General features: G+C 40.1%; 1 protein-coding gene across 2 annotated transcripts in view; it reads right to left on the bottom strand.

The window, feature by feature from the left end:
* The window catches only part of LOC133074581 (sodium/hydrogen exchanger 2), a 467,777-nt gene that overhangs the window by 241,040 nt on the left and 211,367 nt on the right, over window positions 1–15,370 (bottom strand). Inside the window, exon 16 of one of the 2 annotated variants that reach the window (XM_061168500.1) lies at window positions 15,142–15,307. The exons of the other annotated variant lie outside the window; for it this stretch is intronic. Within the exon in view, the coding sequence (XP_061024483.1) occupies window positions 15,258–15,307 (50 nt within the window). The 3' untranslated portion in view covers window positions 15,142–15,257. Of the gene's footprint in view, window positions 1–15,141; window positions 15,308–15,370 lie in introns of those variants that run through there. 2 annotated transcript variants of the gene reach the window in all.

Genomic DNA, 15,370 nt, shown 5'->3' with positions numbered 1-15,370 from the left:
GATCCTGATGTCTCTACAGTAATGAATCTGCCAAAAGATAATAATATTTTAGCGAAAGGTGTGATTGGATGTCACATTATTTATTAACTGTTACCCTAAAATATCGCTTTTGTCTTATTATTAAGAATGGTTAGAGGGCAGCCAGGAGGCCTGACACAAGGCATTAAAATTGGATTGTGTCCATCACAGACCCTGGAGGCGTGAGCTCCACGCTCGGTGGTGGAACTCACTAGCACAGCCCACGGACTGGAAAGGTCTCAGTCAAGTCCCCAAGATCAGCCAGTCAGTCATTCACCTGGTCCTTTCCAATGGCCTAAACAAGAGCTGGTCTTTAATTTCTAAACTTGCTTTTCAAAAATTTTCAAATAGACGCACATGCTGGAGAAGACTGTTGGAGACCAGGAAGATTAAGGTTATAAAAGTTGGTGGGAAAATGTCTCCAAAGCCATCTCTGGAGGTTACTGGCATTCTCCTGGGAAGCAAACTTTCACGGACAGCTTAATTTAACTCCTTAAATTCTCAAAGAGTGTGTGTGATAAAGACTGTGATGGTGAAACAGACACCACTAAAGAGCAAAAGAATATAGACTACTTCAAGCAAAGCAGCCTGGGGGCTAAGGAAGCAACAGGCAATCGGTAGCTACCTTGAATTTCCAAGGGCCTGCAATTAACCCCTGAACGGGAATATTAATCTAAAGCCTAAATAGTGCTGACAAATTGACAGGCATTTATCTGGTCATCCAAAAAAGAAGAATAAGGAGGAGGAGGAGGATGGGATGGGGAGGAGCAAAAGGAGGAAAGAAGGAAAAACATAGAATAGAAAGACAACTAACCACCCCGGGATTCCCTTTCATGAAATACAGGGTAGGTGAAAAACCCTGAGGGGACTTCCTTAAAGTGTGACGCCTCTTCCTCCAAGTCTCAGGCGAGGACCATGTTAGTATCTCAGTACAATGGAGAGAGGTCCTTATGTCCTGGGAATATGACCCAGAGTCTCAGCACATTTCTGTTTGTAGTCTTTATGGATCATAGAATCGTAGAATAAAAGGGATATTAAGGAACCCCAGGCTTGTTGGGGCTTACAATTAAGGAAGGGACCTTACTTGTAATTCTCAAGGTTGGTCCAGCCGGAGGCAGAACCGGAGCTACGGTCATCAGTCATCTGCGCCCAGCGGACACGGACCTGCACCAGCACAGCCCTGGTCCCGCCATGCACAGCACGACCCTGGGCACTGGTCTGCTTGTATCTTTATGCAAGTGTTCACTCAGGGTTTTGTTGCTTTTCATCCAAGGACCCTGCATGCAGCTCCAGCCCTCTTGGGTCAATATTCAATACTGTATTTGTTAACAGTATCTCATCATTTGGATTTTATTTTCATTCCTACTGATCACAAGTTAAAAGATTGTCCCATAGCTCTAGTCTCTAAATCCCTGCATATACAAAATGCCTAATTTCATTAAATAAAACTTTATTTAGTCAGACTGTGTTGATAGGATATCACTGCAATATCCAACCATAGTGAAAAATTTAGTAAATTTACTGGTTACATCATGTAAAACTAACCAAAATGGAGTCAACCTCTTTCCCCTTTACATCCACACAATGACTTGTATTTTTTATTGAGCTGCTTGATTTAGTTGTTTTAGACACATTCTGAGTCCATATTAGGGATTCCCAATATTTTCTACATCAAGACACAATTTGCTACATTATCCATGTAATGAAATATATCCAACTTTATAATTTACCCACGTATCACATCTTTTCAAAGAGTTTGTCTACCAAACTGCCTTTATTAAGAAAGAGTTTAAGAGTTTCTCCCTCAATCTTTTTTTCTAAAAGGGCGGCAATTATAGTGCTACAAAAGTTAATAGCAATAGGAATAAAAACAGCTACACTCAATAACATAATTTGCAGGACCCAGTACAAAATGAAAATGTGGAGACCTGATTTAAAATCAGGAAACAAGCTTCTCTTTTCTTCCGCAGTCTCTCTGTTGAGCTGTCGTGGTATTTTTTGATTGGTATTTAATGTAGTGATCCTTCTGGCACGATGATACTTGCCAGGTGAGCGCGGACAACTCCCTGCAGCCTGGAGCCTCCCAGGAAGGCAGGTGGCAAGTTGTGGAACCACACTTCATAGTCCCCACCCCCCGAGTTAACTTGCAAAACACAAATTCAAAGATAAAATTTTTAAAAATTCAAGGCGATGATCACAGAGCATCAAACCCCTTCTCATCACCAGGCCCTGGGTGACTACACTGAAGCAGCCTTGAATGAGTAACAACCTTCCTCATTTAAAGACATGAGTGTCATTGCAGTTAGTCTATTTTTGGATAAATGTATAATATTAAATACTTTTGAAATATTGAAAGTAGTAGGAACCTGTATTTCACATTTCCTCATTGTTCTAGAGCAGCGCTGTTCAACACTACAACTAATAACAAGAGGCTATTTTGAGCCCTTGAAATGTGGCTTGATCTGAATTAAGATCTGCCATAAATATAGAATACACACAGACTGTTAAAAAAAAGAAAAGAAAAGAATAAAAATAGAGTTACCATGTGATCCAGCAATCCCATTCCTTGGCATACGTCCAGAGAGATACACATACCCCAGTGTTCACTGCATCACTATTTATAATAGCCAAGACATGGAAACAACCTAAGTGTCCATCGACAGATGAATAGATGAAGATGTGGCACATATATACAATGGAATATTACTCAGCCATAAAAAAAGAATGAAATAATGCCATTTGCAGCAACATGGATGGACCTAGAGATTATCACACTAAGAGAAGTAAGTCAGACAGAGAAAGACAAATATCATATAATACCACTTATATGTGGAAGCTAAAAAATAATACAAATGAACTTATTTACAAAACAGAAACAGACTCACAGACATAGAAAACAAACTTATGAGATTGGTTCAAGATGGCGGAGTAGAAGGACGTGTGCTCACTCCCTCTTGCGAGAGCACCAGAATCACAGCTAACTGCTGAACAATCATTGATAGGAAGACACTGGAACTCACCAAAAAAGATGCCCCACATCCAAAGACAAAGGAGAAGCCACGATGAGATGGTAGGAGGGGCGCAATCACAACAAAATCAAATCCCATAACCACTGCGTGGGTGACTCACAGACTGGAGAACACTTATACCACAGAAGTCCACGCACTGGAGTGAAGGTTCTGAGCCCCACATCAGGTTCCCAACCTGGGGGTCCGGCAATGGGAGGAGGAATTCCTAGAGAATCAGACTTTGAAGGCTACTGGGATTTGATTGCAGGACTTCAACAGGACTGGGGGAAACAGAGACCCCACTCTTGGAGGGTGCACACAAAGTAGTGTGTGCATCAGGACCCAGGGGAAGGAGCAGTGACCCCATAGGAGACGGAACCAGACCTATCTGCTAGTGTTGGAGGGTCTCCTGCAGAGGCAGGGGGTGGCTGTGGCTCACTGTGGGGACAAGGACACTGGCAGCAGAAGTTCTGGGAAGTACTCCATGGCATGAGCCCTCCCAGAGTCCGCCATTAGCCCCACCAAAGAACCAGGTAGGCTCCAGTGCTGGGTCGTCTCAGGCCAAACAACCAACAGGGAGGGAACCCAGCCGCACCCATCAGCAGACAAGTGGATTAAAGTTTTACTGAGCTCTGCCCACCGGAACAACACCCAGCTCTACGCACCACCAGTCCCTCCCATCAGGAAGATTGCACAAGCCTCTTTGATAGCCTCACCCACCAGAGGGCAGATAGCAGAAGCAAGAAGAACTACAATCCTGCAGGCTGTGGAACAAAAACCACATTCACGAAAGATAGACAAGATGAAAAGGCAGAGGACTATGTACCAGATGAAGGAACAAGATGAAATGCCAGAAAAACAACTAAATGAAGTGGAGATAGGCAGCCTTCCAGAAAAAGAATTCAGAATAACGATAGTGAAGATGATCCAGGACCTCGGAAAAAGAATGGAGGCAAAGATCGAGAAGATGCAAGAAATGCTTAACAAACACCTAGAAGAATTAAAGAACAAACAAACAGAGATGAACGATACAATAACCGAAATGAAAAATACACTAGAAGGAATCAATAGCAGAATAACTGAGGCAGAAGAAGGAATAAGTGACCTGGAAGACAGAATGGCAGAATTCACTGCCACGGAATAGAATAAAGAAAAAAGAATGAAAAGAAATGAAGACAGCCTAAGAGACCTCTGGGACAATATTGAACACAACAACATTCACATTATAGGGGTCCCAGAAGGAGAAGACAGAGAGATAGGACCAGAGAAAATATGTGAAGAGATTATAGTCGAAAACTTCTCTAACATGGGAAAGGAAATGGCCACCCAGTTCCAAGAAGCGCAGAGAATCCCAGGCAGGATAAACCCAAGGAGAGACATGCCAAGATACATACTAATCAAATTGACAAAAATTAAAGACAAAGAAAAATTATTGAAGGCAACAAGGGAAAAACAACAAATAACATACAAGGGAGCTCACATAAGGTTAACAGCTGATTTCTCAGCAGAAACTCTACAAGCCAGAAGGGAGTGGCATGATATATTTAAAGTGATGAAAGTGAAGAACCTACAACCAAGATTACTCTACCTGGCAAGGATCTCATTCAGATTCGATGGAGAAATCAAAAGCTTTACAGACAAGCCAAAGCTAAGAGAATTCAGCACCACCAAATCACCTTTACAACAAATGCTATAGGAGCTTTAGGAACTTCTCAAAGTGGGAAACACAAGTGAAGAAAAGGACCTACAGAAACAAACCCCAAACAATTAAGAAAATGGTAATAGGAACATACATATTGATAATTACCTTAAACGTGAATGGATTAAATGCTCCAACCAAAAGACACAGGCTCGCTGAATGGATACAAAAACAAGACCCATATATATGCTGTCTACAAGAGACCCACTTCAGACCTAGGGACACATACAGACTGAAAGTGAGGGGATGGAAAAAGATATTCCATGCAAATGGAAATCAAAAGAAAGCTGGAGTACCAATACTCATAGCAGATAAAATAGACTTTAAAATAATGTTACAAGAGACAAGGAAGGATACTACCTAATGATCAAGGGATCAGTCCAAGAAGAAGATATAACAATTATAAATATATATGCACCCAACATAGGAACACCTCAATATATAAGGCAACTGCTAAAGGCTATAAAAGGTGAAATTGACAGTAATACAATAATAGTGGGGGACTTTAACACCTCACTTACACCAATGGACAGATCATCCAGACAGAAAATTAATAAGGAAACACAAGCTTTAAATAACACAATAGACCAGACAGATTTAATTGATATTTATAGGACAGTCCATACAAAAACAGCAGTTGACACTTTCTTCTCAAGTGAACACACAACATTCTCCAGGATAGATCACATCTTGGGTCACAAATCAAGCCTCAGTAAATTTAAGAAAATTGAAGTCATATCAAGCATCTTTTCCAACCAAAACGCTATGACATTAGAAATCAATTACAGGGAAAAAAATGTAAAAAACACAAACACATGGAGGCTAAACAATATGTTACTAAATAACCAAGAGATCACTGAAGAAATCAAAGAGGAAATCAAAAAATACATAGAGGCAAATGACAATGAAAACACAACGATCCAAAACCTATGGGATGAAGCAAAAGCAGTTCTAAGAGGGAACTTTATAGCAATACAATCCTACCTCAAGAAACAAGAAAAATCTCAAATAAACAATCTAACCTTACACCTAAAGCAACTAGAGAAAGAAGAATAAACCAAACCCAAAGTTAGTAGAAGGAAAGAAATCATAAAGATCAGAGCAGAAATAAATGAAATAGAAACAAAGAAAACATTAGCAAAGATCAATAAAACTAAAAGCTGGTTCTTTGAGAAGATAAACAAAATTGATAAACTTTTAGCCAGACTCATCAAGAAAAAGAGGGAAAGGACTCAAATCAATAAAATTAGAAATGAAAAAGGAGAAGTTACAATGGACACGTCAGAAATACAAAGCATCATAAGAGACTACTACAAGCAACTGTATCCCAATAAAATGGACAACCTGGTAGAAATGGACAAATTCTTAGAAAGGTATAACCTTCCAAGACTGAACCAGGAAAAATAGAAAATATGAACAGACCAATCACAAGTAATGAAATTGAAATTGCGATTAAAAATCTTCCAACAAACAAAAGTCCAGGACCAGATGGCTTCACAGGTGAATTCTATCAAACATTTAGAGAAGAGCTAACACCCATCCTTCTCAAACTCTTCCAAAAAATTGCAGAGGAAGGAACACTCCCAAACTCATTCTAGGAGGCCACCATCAGCCTGATACCAAAACCAAACAGAGATATTACAAAAAAAGAAAATTATAGACCATTATCACTGATGAATATAGATGCAAAAATCCTCAACAACATACTAGCAAACAGAATCCAACAACACATTAAAAGGATCATACACCATGATCAAGTGGGATTTATCCCAGGGATGCAAGGATTCTTCATTATACGCAAATCAATCAATGTGATACACCATATTAACAAAGTGAAGAATAAAAACCATACGATCATCTCAATAGATGCAGAAAAAGCTTTTGACAAAATTCAACACCGATTTATGATAAAAACTCTCCAGAAAGTGGACATAGAGGGAAACTACCTCAACATAATAAAGGCCATACACAACAAAGCCACAGCAAACATCATTCTCAATGGTGAAAAAGTGAAAGAATTTCCTCTGAGATCAGGAACAAGACAGGGATGTCCACTCTCACCACTATTTTTCAACATAGTTTTGAAAGTCCTAGCCACAGCAATCAGAGAAGAAAGAGAAAATAATAGGAATCCAAATTGGAAAAGAAGTAAAACTGTCACTGTTTGCAGATGACATGATACTATACATAGAGAATCCTAAAGATGCCACCAGAAAACTACTAGAGCTAATCAATGAATTTGGTAAAGTTGCAGGATACAAAATTAATGCACAGAAATCACTTGCATTCCTATACACTAACAACGAAAGATCAGAAAGAGAAATTAAGGAAACAATCCCATTCACCATTGCAACAAAAAGAATAAAATCCCTAGGAATAAACCTACCTGAGGAGGTCAAAGACATGTACTCAGAAAACTATAAGACACTGATAATAGAAATCAAAGATGACACAAACAGGTGGAGAGATACACCATGTTCTTGGATTGGAAGAATCAATATTGTGAAAATGACTATACTACCCAAAGCAATCTACAGATTCAATGCAATCCCTATCAAATTACCAGTGGCATTTTTTACAGAACTAGAACAAAAAAATCTTAAAATTTGTATGGAGATACAAAAGCAGTTTTGAGGGAAAAAAATGGAGCTGGAGGAATCAGACTCTCCAACTTCAGATTATACTACAAAGCTACAGTAACCAAGACAATATGGTACTGGCACAAAAACAGAAATATAGATCAATAGAACAGGATAGAAAGCCCAGAGATAAACTCACACACCTATGGTCAACTAATCTATGACAAAGGAGGCAAGGATATACAATGGAGAAAAGACAGTCTCTTCAATAAGCGGTGCTAGGAAAACTGGACAGCTACATGTAAAAGAATGAAATTAGAACACTCCCAAACACCATACACAAAAATAAACTCAAAATGGATTAAAGACTTAAATGTAAGAACGGACACTATAAAACTCTAAGAGAAAAACATAGGCAGAACACTCTTTGACATAAATCACAGCAAGATCTTTTTTGACCCACCTCCTAGAGTAATGGAAATAAAAACAAAAATAAACAAATGGGACCTAATGAAACTTAAAAGCTTTTGCACAGCAAAGGAAACTATAAACAAAACGAAGACAACCCTCAGAATGGGAGAAAATATTTGCAAACGAATCAATGGACAAAGGATTAATCTCCAAAATATATAAACAGCTCATGCAGCTCAATATTAAAAAAAACAAACAACCCAATGAAAAAGGGGGCAGACAACCTAAATAGACATCTCTCCAAAGAAGACATACAGATGGCCAAGAGGCACATGAAAAGCTGCTCAACGTCACTAATTATTAAAGAAATGCAAATCAAAACTACAATGAGGTATCACCTTACACCAGTCAGAATGGCCATCACCAGAAAATCTACAAATGCTGGAGAGGGTGTGCAGAAAAGGGAACCCTCTTGCACTGTTGGTGGGAATGTAAATTGATACAGCCACTATGGAGAACAGAATGGAGGTTCCTTAAAAAACTAAAAATAGAATTACCATATGACCCAGCAATCCCACTTCTGGGCATATACCCAGAGAAAACCATAATTCAAAAAGACACATGCACCCCAATGTTCATTGCAGCTCTATTTACAATAGCCAGGACATGGAAGCAACCAAAGTGTCCATCGACAGATGAATGGATAAGGAAGATGTGGTACATATATACAATAGAATATTACTCAGCCATAAAAAGGAATGAAATTGGGTCATTTGTAGAGACTTGGATGGACCTAGAGACTGTCATATAGAGTGAAGTAAGTCAGAAAGAGAAAAACAAATATCGTATATTAACGCATATATGTGGAATCTAGAAAAATGGTGAAGATGAACCTGTTTGCAAGGCAGAAATAGAGACACAGATATAGAGAACAAACATGGACACCAAGGGGGGAAAGGGGGGGAGTGGTGGGATGAATTGGGGGATTGGGATTGACATATATACACCAATATGTATAAAATAGATAACTAATAAGAACCTGCTGTATAAAAAATTTTAAAAAAGATAAAACTTATGGTTACCAAAGGGAAAAGGGAGGGAGGAATAAATTAGGAGCTCGAGATTAACATATACACACTACTATATATAAACAACAAGGTCCTACTGTATAGCACAGGGAACTATATTCAATATCTATAATAACCTATAATGGAAAACAATCTGAAAAATAAAAAGTGATTCAGTTTTATATATATATATATATATATATACACACACACACACATAAATGAATCGCCATTCTGTACACCAGAAACTAACAACAAAAAAAGAAAAAAAGAAAAGAAATGCAAATATTATTTATCTCATAAATAGTTTTAAAATATTGAGTACACGTTGAAATGATCATATTCAGGATATGGGTTAAATAAAATATATTATTAAAATTAATTCCTTCTGGTTCTTTTTACTTTTTTTAAGGTGGTTACTAGAAAATGTAAAATTGCTTATGTGACTCACACCTGTGGCTCGCACTATATTTTCTTTATTTATTACACAGCAGACACATCCTGGTGTTATCATTCCCAATACACATCCCCGAGAACAGCTTACCTTCTGCGTCCCTCTCATGTCTTCTTTTGATTGTCTAAGATTTTGCTTTTTGTTCTTGAAGGATTAAGTAAACATGTTTTGAAAATAATAGGAAATTGAACAAAAATCAGGGGATCTGGAGTATGGTTCTTACTATTTTACTGAGATGACCTGGGCTCCTCTTCTGTTAAATAAAAAAATGGAATTGAGCCAGATCATCATTGGGTCCCTTCCAGCATTAACTCCCCAGTGTCCTTACTGCATGTGGGAAAGTGCACTTCAGTAACTGGGAAAGGTATGTAAAAATGTTACTAGAAGAATCTCCCCTACACCCCATTCCTCAGGAATGACTTGTTAAAAATTAGGAATTAGTAAATGAATTAGTATCAGCCCTCCAAATAGCTATTGATTAGAATAAGGGAAATGTGTTCCACAGTGGAGAGATCTGATGACCTAGATCAGAGGTCGAGCTTGGTGGGCATGGTCAGTCCTGACTCGGCCTGACGTCCTGAGCATCCTGCATCCTGATGCGGTGCCATGAGCACTTCCCCAAAGCACCCCAGAGGCAAGAAGCATTTTGGCCATGCTGGGTCAGTGGTGGGAGCAGCCCAAGGGAAGCAGGACTGCCCTGCGGGTGTGAAGTGATGGCTACAAATCACAGCCGCTGGGCTCCGTCGACCAACGTCCATTTCCTGCCGCAGCTCTGAGCATCCGAGCAGCACATTCTCATGGCTGCCACACTGTGGGCCCCAGGGGTCTGTTCCTGATGCTCAGCTTGAGCTATCCCACCTGGGGGAACCACCCTTCCCGGAGGTCCACGTTGGAAAGGATGCTTCTCTCCTTGGCCTCCAGGAACACAGCATCTACTTGTGAGGTCCCAGACACAGAGAAAGTCACCAAGCCCAGCCAGACTCAGCTTCTTTATTCTGAAACATTGAAAGCTCCCTCGGGCCTCTGTTGAACCCTCCCAAATCTTACGAGTGCTTTGTGACATTTTTAAAACTAAAACTTTATTTTTATGCAGAACAAGAGCTATCCTTTAAAAAGCTCAGAACAATGGAAATCCCAAATTAAAAAGGCGTAATTCTGGGGCTTCCCTGGTGGCGCAGTGGTTGAGAGTCTGCCTGCTAATGCAGGGGACGCGGGTTCGAGCCCTGGTCCGGGAAGATTCCCACATGCCGCGGAGCAACTGGACCCGTGAGCCACAGCTACTGAGCCTGCGCGTCTGGAGCCTGTGCTCCGCAACAAGAGAGGCCGCGACAGTGAGAGGCCCGCGCACCGCGACGAAGAGTGGCCCCCGCTTGCCGCAACTAGAGAAAGCCCTCGCACAGAAACGAAGACCCAACACAGCCAAAAATAAATAAATAAATAAATTAATTAAAAAAAAAAAAAAAAAGGCGTAATTCTGCTCTGTCGGTGGCTCCAGCTCTCTCTGTATTAGTCACGGTTCTCCAGAGAAATAGAGCCAACAGAATGTGTATGTGTGTGTGCATATATACATATACATAAGTAGATATATGTATACATATAGAGAAAAAGGGAGAGGGAGAGAGAGAAATTTGGAGATCTGTTTTGAGGAATTAGCTCACAGGATTGTGGAGATTCAGCTCCGAAATCTGCAGGCTAGGCTGTCAGGCTGAAGACCAGGGAAGAGCTGCAGTTCCAGTCCAAGGGCTGTCAGCTGTCAGAATTCTTTCTTGCTGGGTGGAGGTCAGACTTTGTCCTACTCAGGCCTTCAACTCATTGGAAGAATCCCACCTTCATCATGGAGAGTCATCTGCTTTACTCAAAGTCCACCCATTTAGATGTTAATCTCATCCAAAAACCACCTTCACGGAAACATCCAGTATGTTGGGCTAAATATCTGTCCACGGTAGCCTAGCCAAGTTGATGCATAGAATTCACCCTCACAGTTTCTAAATGGACTCATCACTTAAGACCCAGCTGACTGAACACCTGGGATAAAAGCTACAACATCATTTTCAGAGAAGAGATAAAAGAAATGAAATAAATCTGCAGATAAAAATGGACTCCTCCAAGGCCCAGACGTGAAGAAGAGAAAGAAGCCAGGGTAGGACCAATCAGGAAGAATGATTTCTTTACATAATAAAATCATTTCATCATTTCAACTTTTCTCAAATTGGGGCAAGTGAATAACTATATAAAGAAACAAAAGATTGTTTAATAAAATATTAAATCAAGCCCATGCATAATTGTATTACAGGGTGTCATGGTTAATTTTATATGTCAACTTACTTATTGCTATAGTGCTGAACTGTTGGGTCAAACACCAGTCCAGATAATGCTGCAAAGGTATTTTTAGGTGTGATAAACATTTACATCAGCAGACTTTGAGTAAAGCAGATGACCCTCCATAATGTGGGTGGGCCTCATCCAATCGGTTGGAGGACTTAAGAGAAAAGTCTTAGGTCCTTTGAGAAAGTGAAAATTCTGCCTCCAGACTGCCTTCAGACTTGAGATTGCAAACATTGACTTCTGCTAAAATTTCCAGCCCAGAGATGCAAAAGCACTCTGTGAGGAGACCGAAGGCAGACAAAATAAAAATATGATCATTAATTTTAAAAACTAAAATAAACTTTCCAGCCTGCTGACCTGCCCTGCCAGATTTACCAGCCTCCACAATCACACAAGTCAATTTTTATAAGTCTTTCTCTCTGTCTCTCTCCCACTTCGTCACTCTCTCTCTGTCTCTCTCTCTCTATATATATGCATACACACATTCTATTGGTTCTGTTTCTCTGGCGAACCCTGACTAATACAGTGGTGAAGGGGTTTATGGCACCAATGGGCTCAGTATCTAAAATACTTCTCTTCCAAAATAGGTGTGCTGGTCTATATACAATCCTTATATCTTATTTTTTAAATGTATATATTAATGCTCATTTATTTTTGTTACAAACTTTAAGACATACTTGTGTTAAATTCACAATTGACCAGCACAAAACTCCAGGAAGAGGAAACTAAGATTGCCTGAGATCTGTTCACTGACTCTCAGACAGCAAGCACTTTTTGCGTGACTGAAGTTTACCAATTAATCAGAGAGGTTTGTATACTCTCCTAAGCATCGGACAAGACGTAAGCTCTGTAAGTACAACATGGTAGGTGGACAGCATTCCTTAGCTGATAACCAGAGAGGAGAGACATTTGGTTGGCTTTCACCAACCTCTACTGCCCATGTCTCTTATCCAGCAAGTTTTAAAGAACTCCAAGAAACAGAATTTACTGACTTCCCTGGTAGCTAATTCCAGAACACACGGCACCCGCCTGCGTGCTAGAAATGATGTTCAGTGGATGACACAAACTACTGAAGTGAGTTCCTCCTTCAGTTAATATTATGGTAAAACCAAATATGCACATGCAAAATTATTAAAGATTTGTTTACGTGGGACTCTGATACTTGCCATGAAAATTCCTACAATTAAAATTTGACTGAAAAAAAAAGACTTTTTCCCCCCTTTCAAAATCAGTTTCAAGAAACCCTTGATAGAATCAGCTAGTTAATTCTTGGCCTCTTTAACTAACACCACATTTGAAGTCACGTGCCATAAATCAGTTTCAGTTGGGATATTAAAATCAGATTATAACAGAAACGCCTTGCAAATATTTGCCTCCAAATGAGTTTAAGAATAAATATATATTCAGTAATTCATCCATATTTAGCAGATATTAATAAGACAAAGCATAGCTTTAAATTCACTTATCATTTAATACAAAGGAGGAAATAGGAAAGTGGGCCTGATTAGCTTGTTTATTCTTGGGCTTGGTAATACCTTATTAAAATCTGAAGTTCAAAATTGATATAATCAGTCAAATGTCAGCAGAAATATTTATTCTGTAAATGAAGCTTTAGTTAATAGAACTTTAATTTGAAGTATTTTACATTTTCTTTTCCTCCATAAGGAAACTGGAAAGTGGGTGGGGAAGTCTTGATAGGAATGTGAAATTAACACAGAGGTCTGAATTTCCCTTCCAGATCTGTGCTGACACTAGAGGTCAGCAACCTTCCAGAAATGATATCTCAAATCTTCATTTACTCACTGTAATTTACGAATTTTTTTGTGACAAGAACCACAGAATTTTAGGTCAGGAAGTGGTCTCACTAATGACCTAATCTGCTGTTTTTTTTAAAGGAAAAGGGAGTGAGGTCTAGTGAGATCCAGAGACTTGGCTGGTCTCACCCTTACACAGACGCAGGACCGAACTGAGGATGCTGGGAGCTGATCAATAACACTTAGCAATGGGGATCTTCATGGCCACCAAGTTACAGAGAAATTAGGCACTGTGTCCTATAAACGTGGACTAATAATGTTGAAAGGGACAGGGGAAGGAGAGGAGGAGTTACAAGCTTAGAAAAAACATGGTTCCTGGAGAAAAGACAGGGATGAAAGAGCTAAGAAGTCTGCCAACAGCTTAGGGATGCCAATTTCACAGGTTCCACTACCTCTTCTCTCTTGACCTCCTCTCCACGGGGGTCTGGGGCTTGGACACTTGCTTTATTTCTTTCTAAATTCCAGAGAAAATTCCCATAGAGAAACCTTCCCCAGTGTCTAATTAATCCAGCTCTTTACTAGGTTCATAGCACTCAAATCCACCTCATGATCTACCCTTGGCCTTGGGCCGTCAGGTGCCAGCCAGGATCCTCATTCTCATAATGGCCTTGGGCCAAATAATCACCACCACCACCACCCCCCGCCCCCACCCCCCACCTTCCTTGTGGTGCAGCGCATAAGAAAGGAACATCAGCTGGAGGAATTGTGGAGAAGTGGCCAAGCCCTGGGCGTTGGGAGACCAGACAGTTTTTTGGAATTCCTGCCCTGCCAGTAGCTATGTAGCTTTAGGCAAGTTACTTAGCTTTTTTAAACCTTAGTTTTCTCATGCTTAAAATGGGGATTGTATTAGTAGTGGCCTCACAAGTTTTCAAATGTATTAAGTAAGATGTACACATGGGTTTGTTTGTAAGCAAAAGATAATTTGACTCAGACAGACTGTCTTATTAAAAAGAAATGGGACTAGGGTGGGGAGGAAAAGTCTAGGCATGTTGCTGCCGATCCAGGGTCTGCCCTTCTCCCTGCAGCCCTTCCTGAACTCACCACCTCCCTGACTGAGTCCAGGAGAGGACAGTGTCCATGCCTCAGCATCCCAGGTAATCCCCCCAGGACTCCTGCTATCTCTGCCCTTACTATATAGGCTGCTTCTCCAGTCAATAAAGAGGGGAAGAGATGAGAGTCCCAACAGGTATAGCTGTGTGCTTGGCACATGGCTAAGACTTCAATAAACGTCACCTGCCCTTCTTGTCGTCATTATGATTGTAAGTCACAGTTGCCTACATCTTGCTCACTCACAGCAACCTGTTTGGTTTTGACTGACGAAGGAATGGAGGTTCACAGAAGTTAAGAAATCTGTCCCCATGATTTGGAGTGTGGACTCATACTGTGTCATCCTCAAGTCTCCCATCACCACTAGGCCCTGCACCCTGGTTAATCAATACATGAGGCACGTCAGGAATGGCTCAAAAGGCTCCTCTGTACTGAGAATGCAACCCTGCAGGAATGGAAATTAGCTATGATACTCAGATTGATGCTGGGTCAGAAGAATTGGTGGATAATTTGTTTAAGATGGAAAGATACTTTTTTTTTTTTTTCCAAATGGCTAGACAGGTTGCCTACAAGACACCAAACACTCAATTCAGATCTTATTGATAAAATCTACCCAAGTCCAGTATTTTCGGTACCACAGAGGACCTTAATGCAATGATTTTGAAGAAAAATTCACCTCTGAATCTATTCTAATTCACGTTTGTAAAATGTCTACTTACTTTAGAATGGGAGACGCTCAACTTTAGCCTTCCAAAGCTTTCCAGTCTGTCAGGTTCAGAAGACGTAGCACATGAGGCGGACACAGACCCCACTGCTTTGCTTTACTGAGAGAGGCTCAGATAGCTTCGGTTTTGTTTTGTTTTCTCCCTCTTCCTGACGCTGTATCTTTGGAAAATACAGAAGAAAAAACTTAAGTTTGTGACTCCTGAAATGGTCAATTAGAAAATC

Source organism: Eubalaena glacialis, chromosome 14 (genome assembly GCF_028564815.1).
Source record: "Eubalaena glacialis isolate mEubGla1 chromosome 14, mEubGla1.1.hap2.+ XY, whole genome shotgun sequence".
NCBI classification, from domain to species: Eukaryota; Metazoa; Chordata; class Mammalia; order Artiodactyla; family Balaenidae; genus Eubalaena; species Eubalaena glacialis.
Note: the sequence above shows the minus strand (reverse complement) of the source record. Positions and strands in the feature narration are given on the sequence as shown.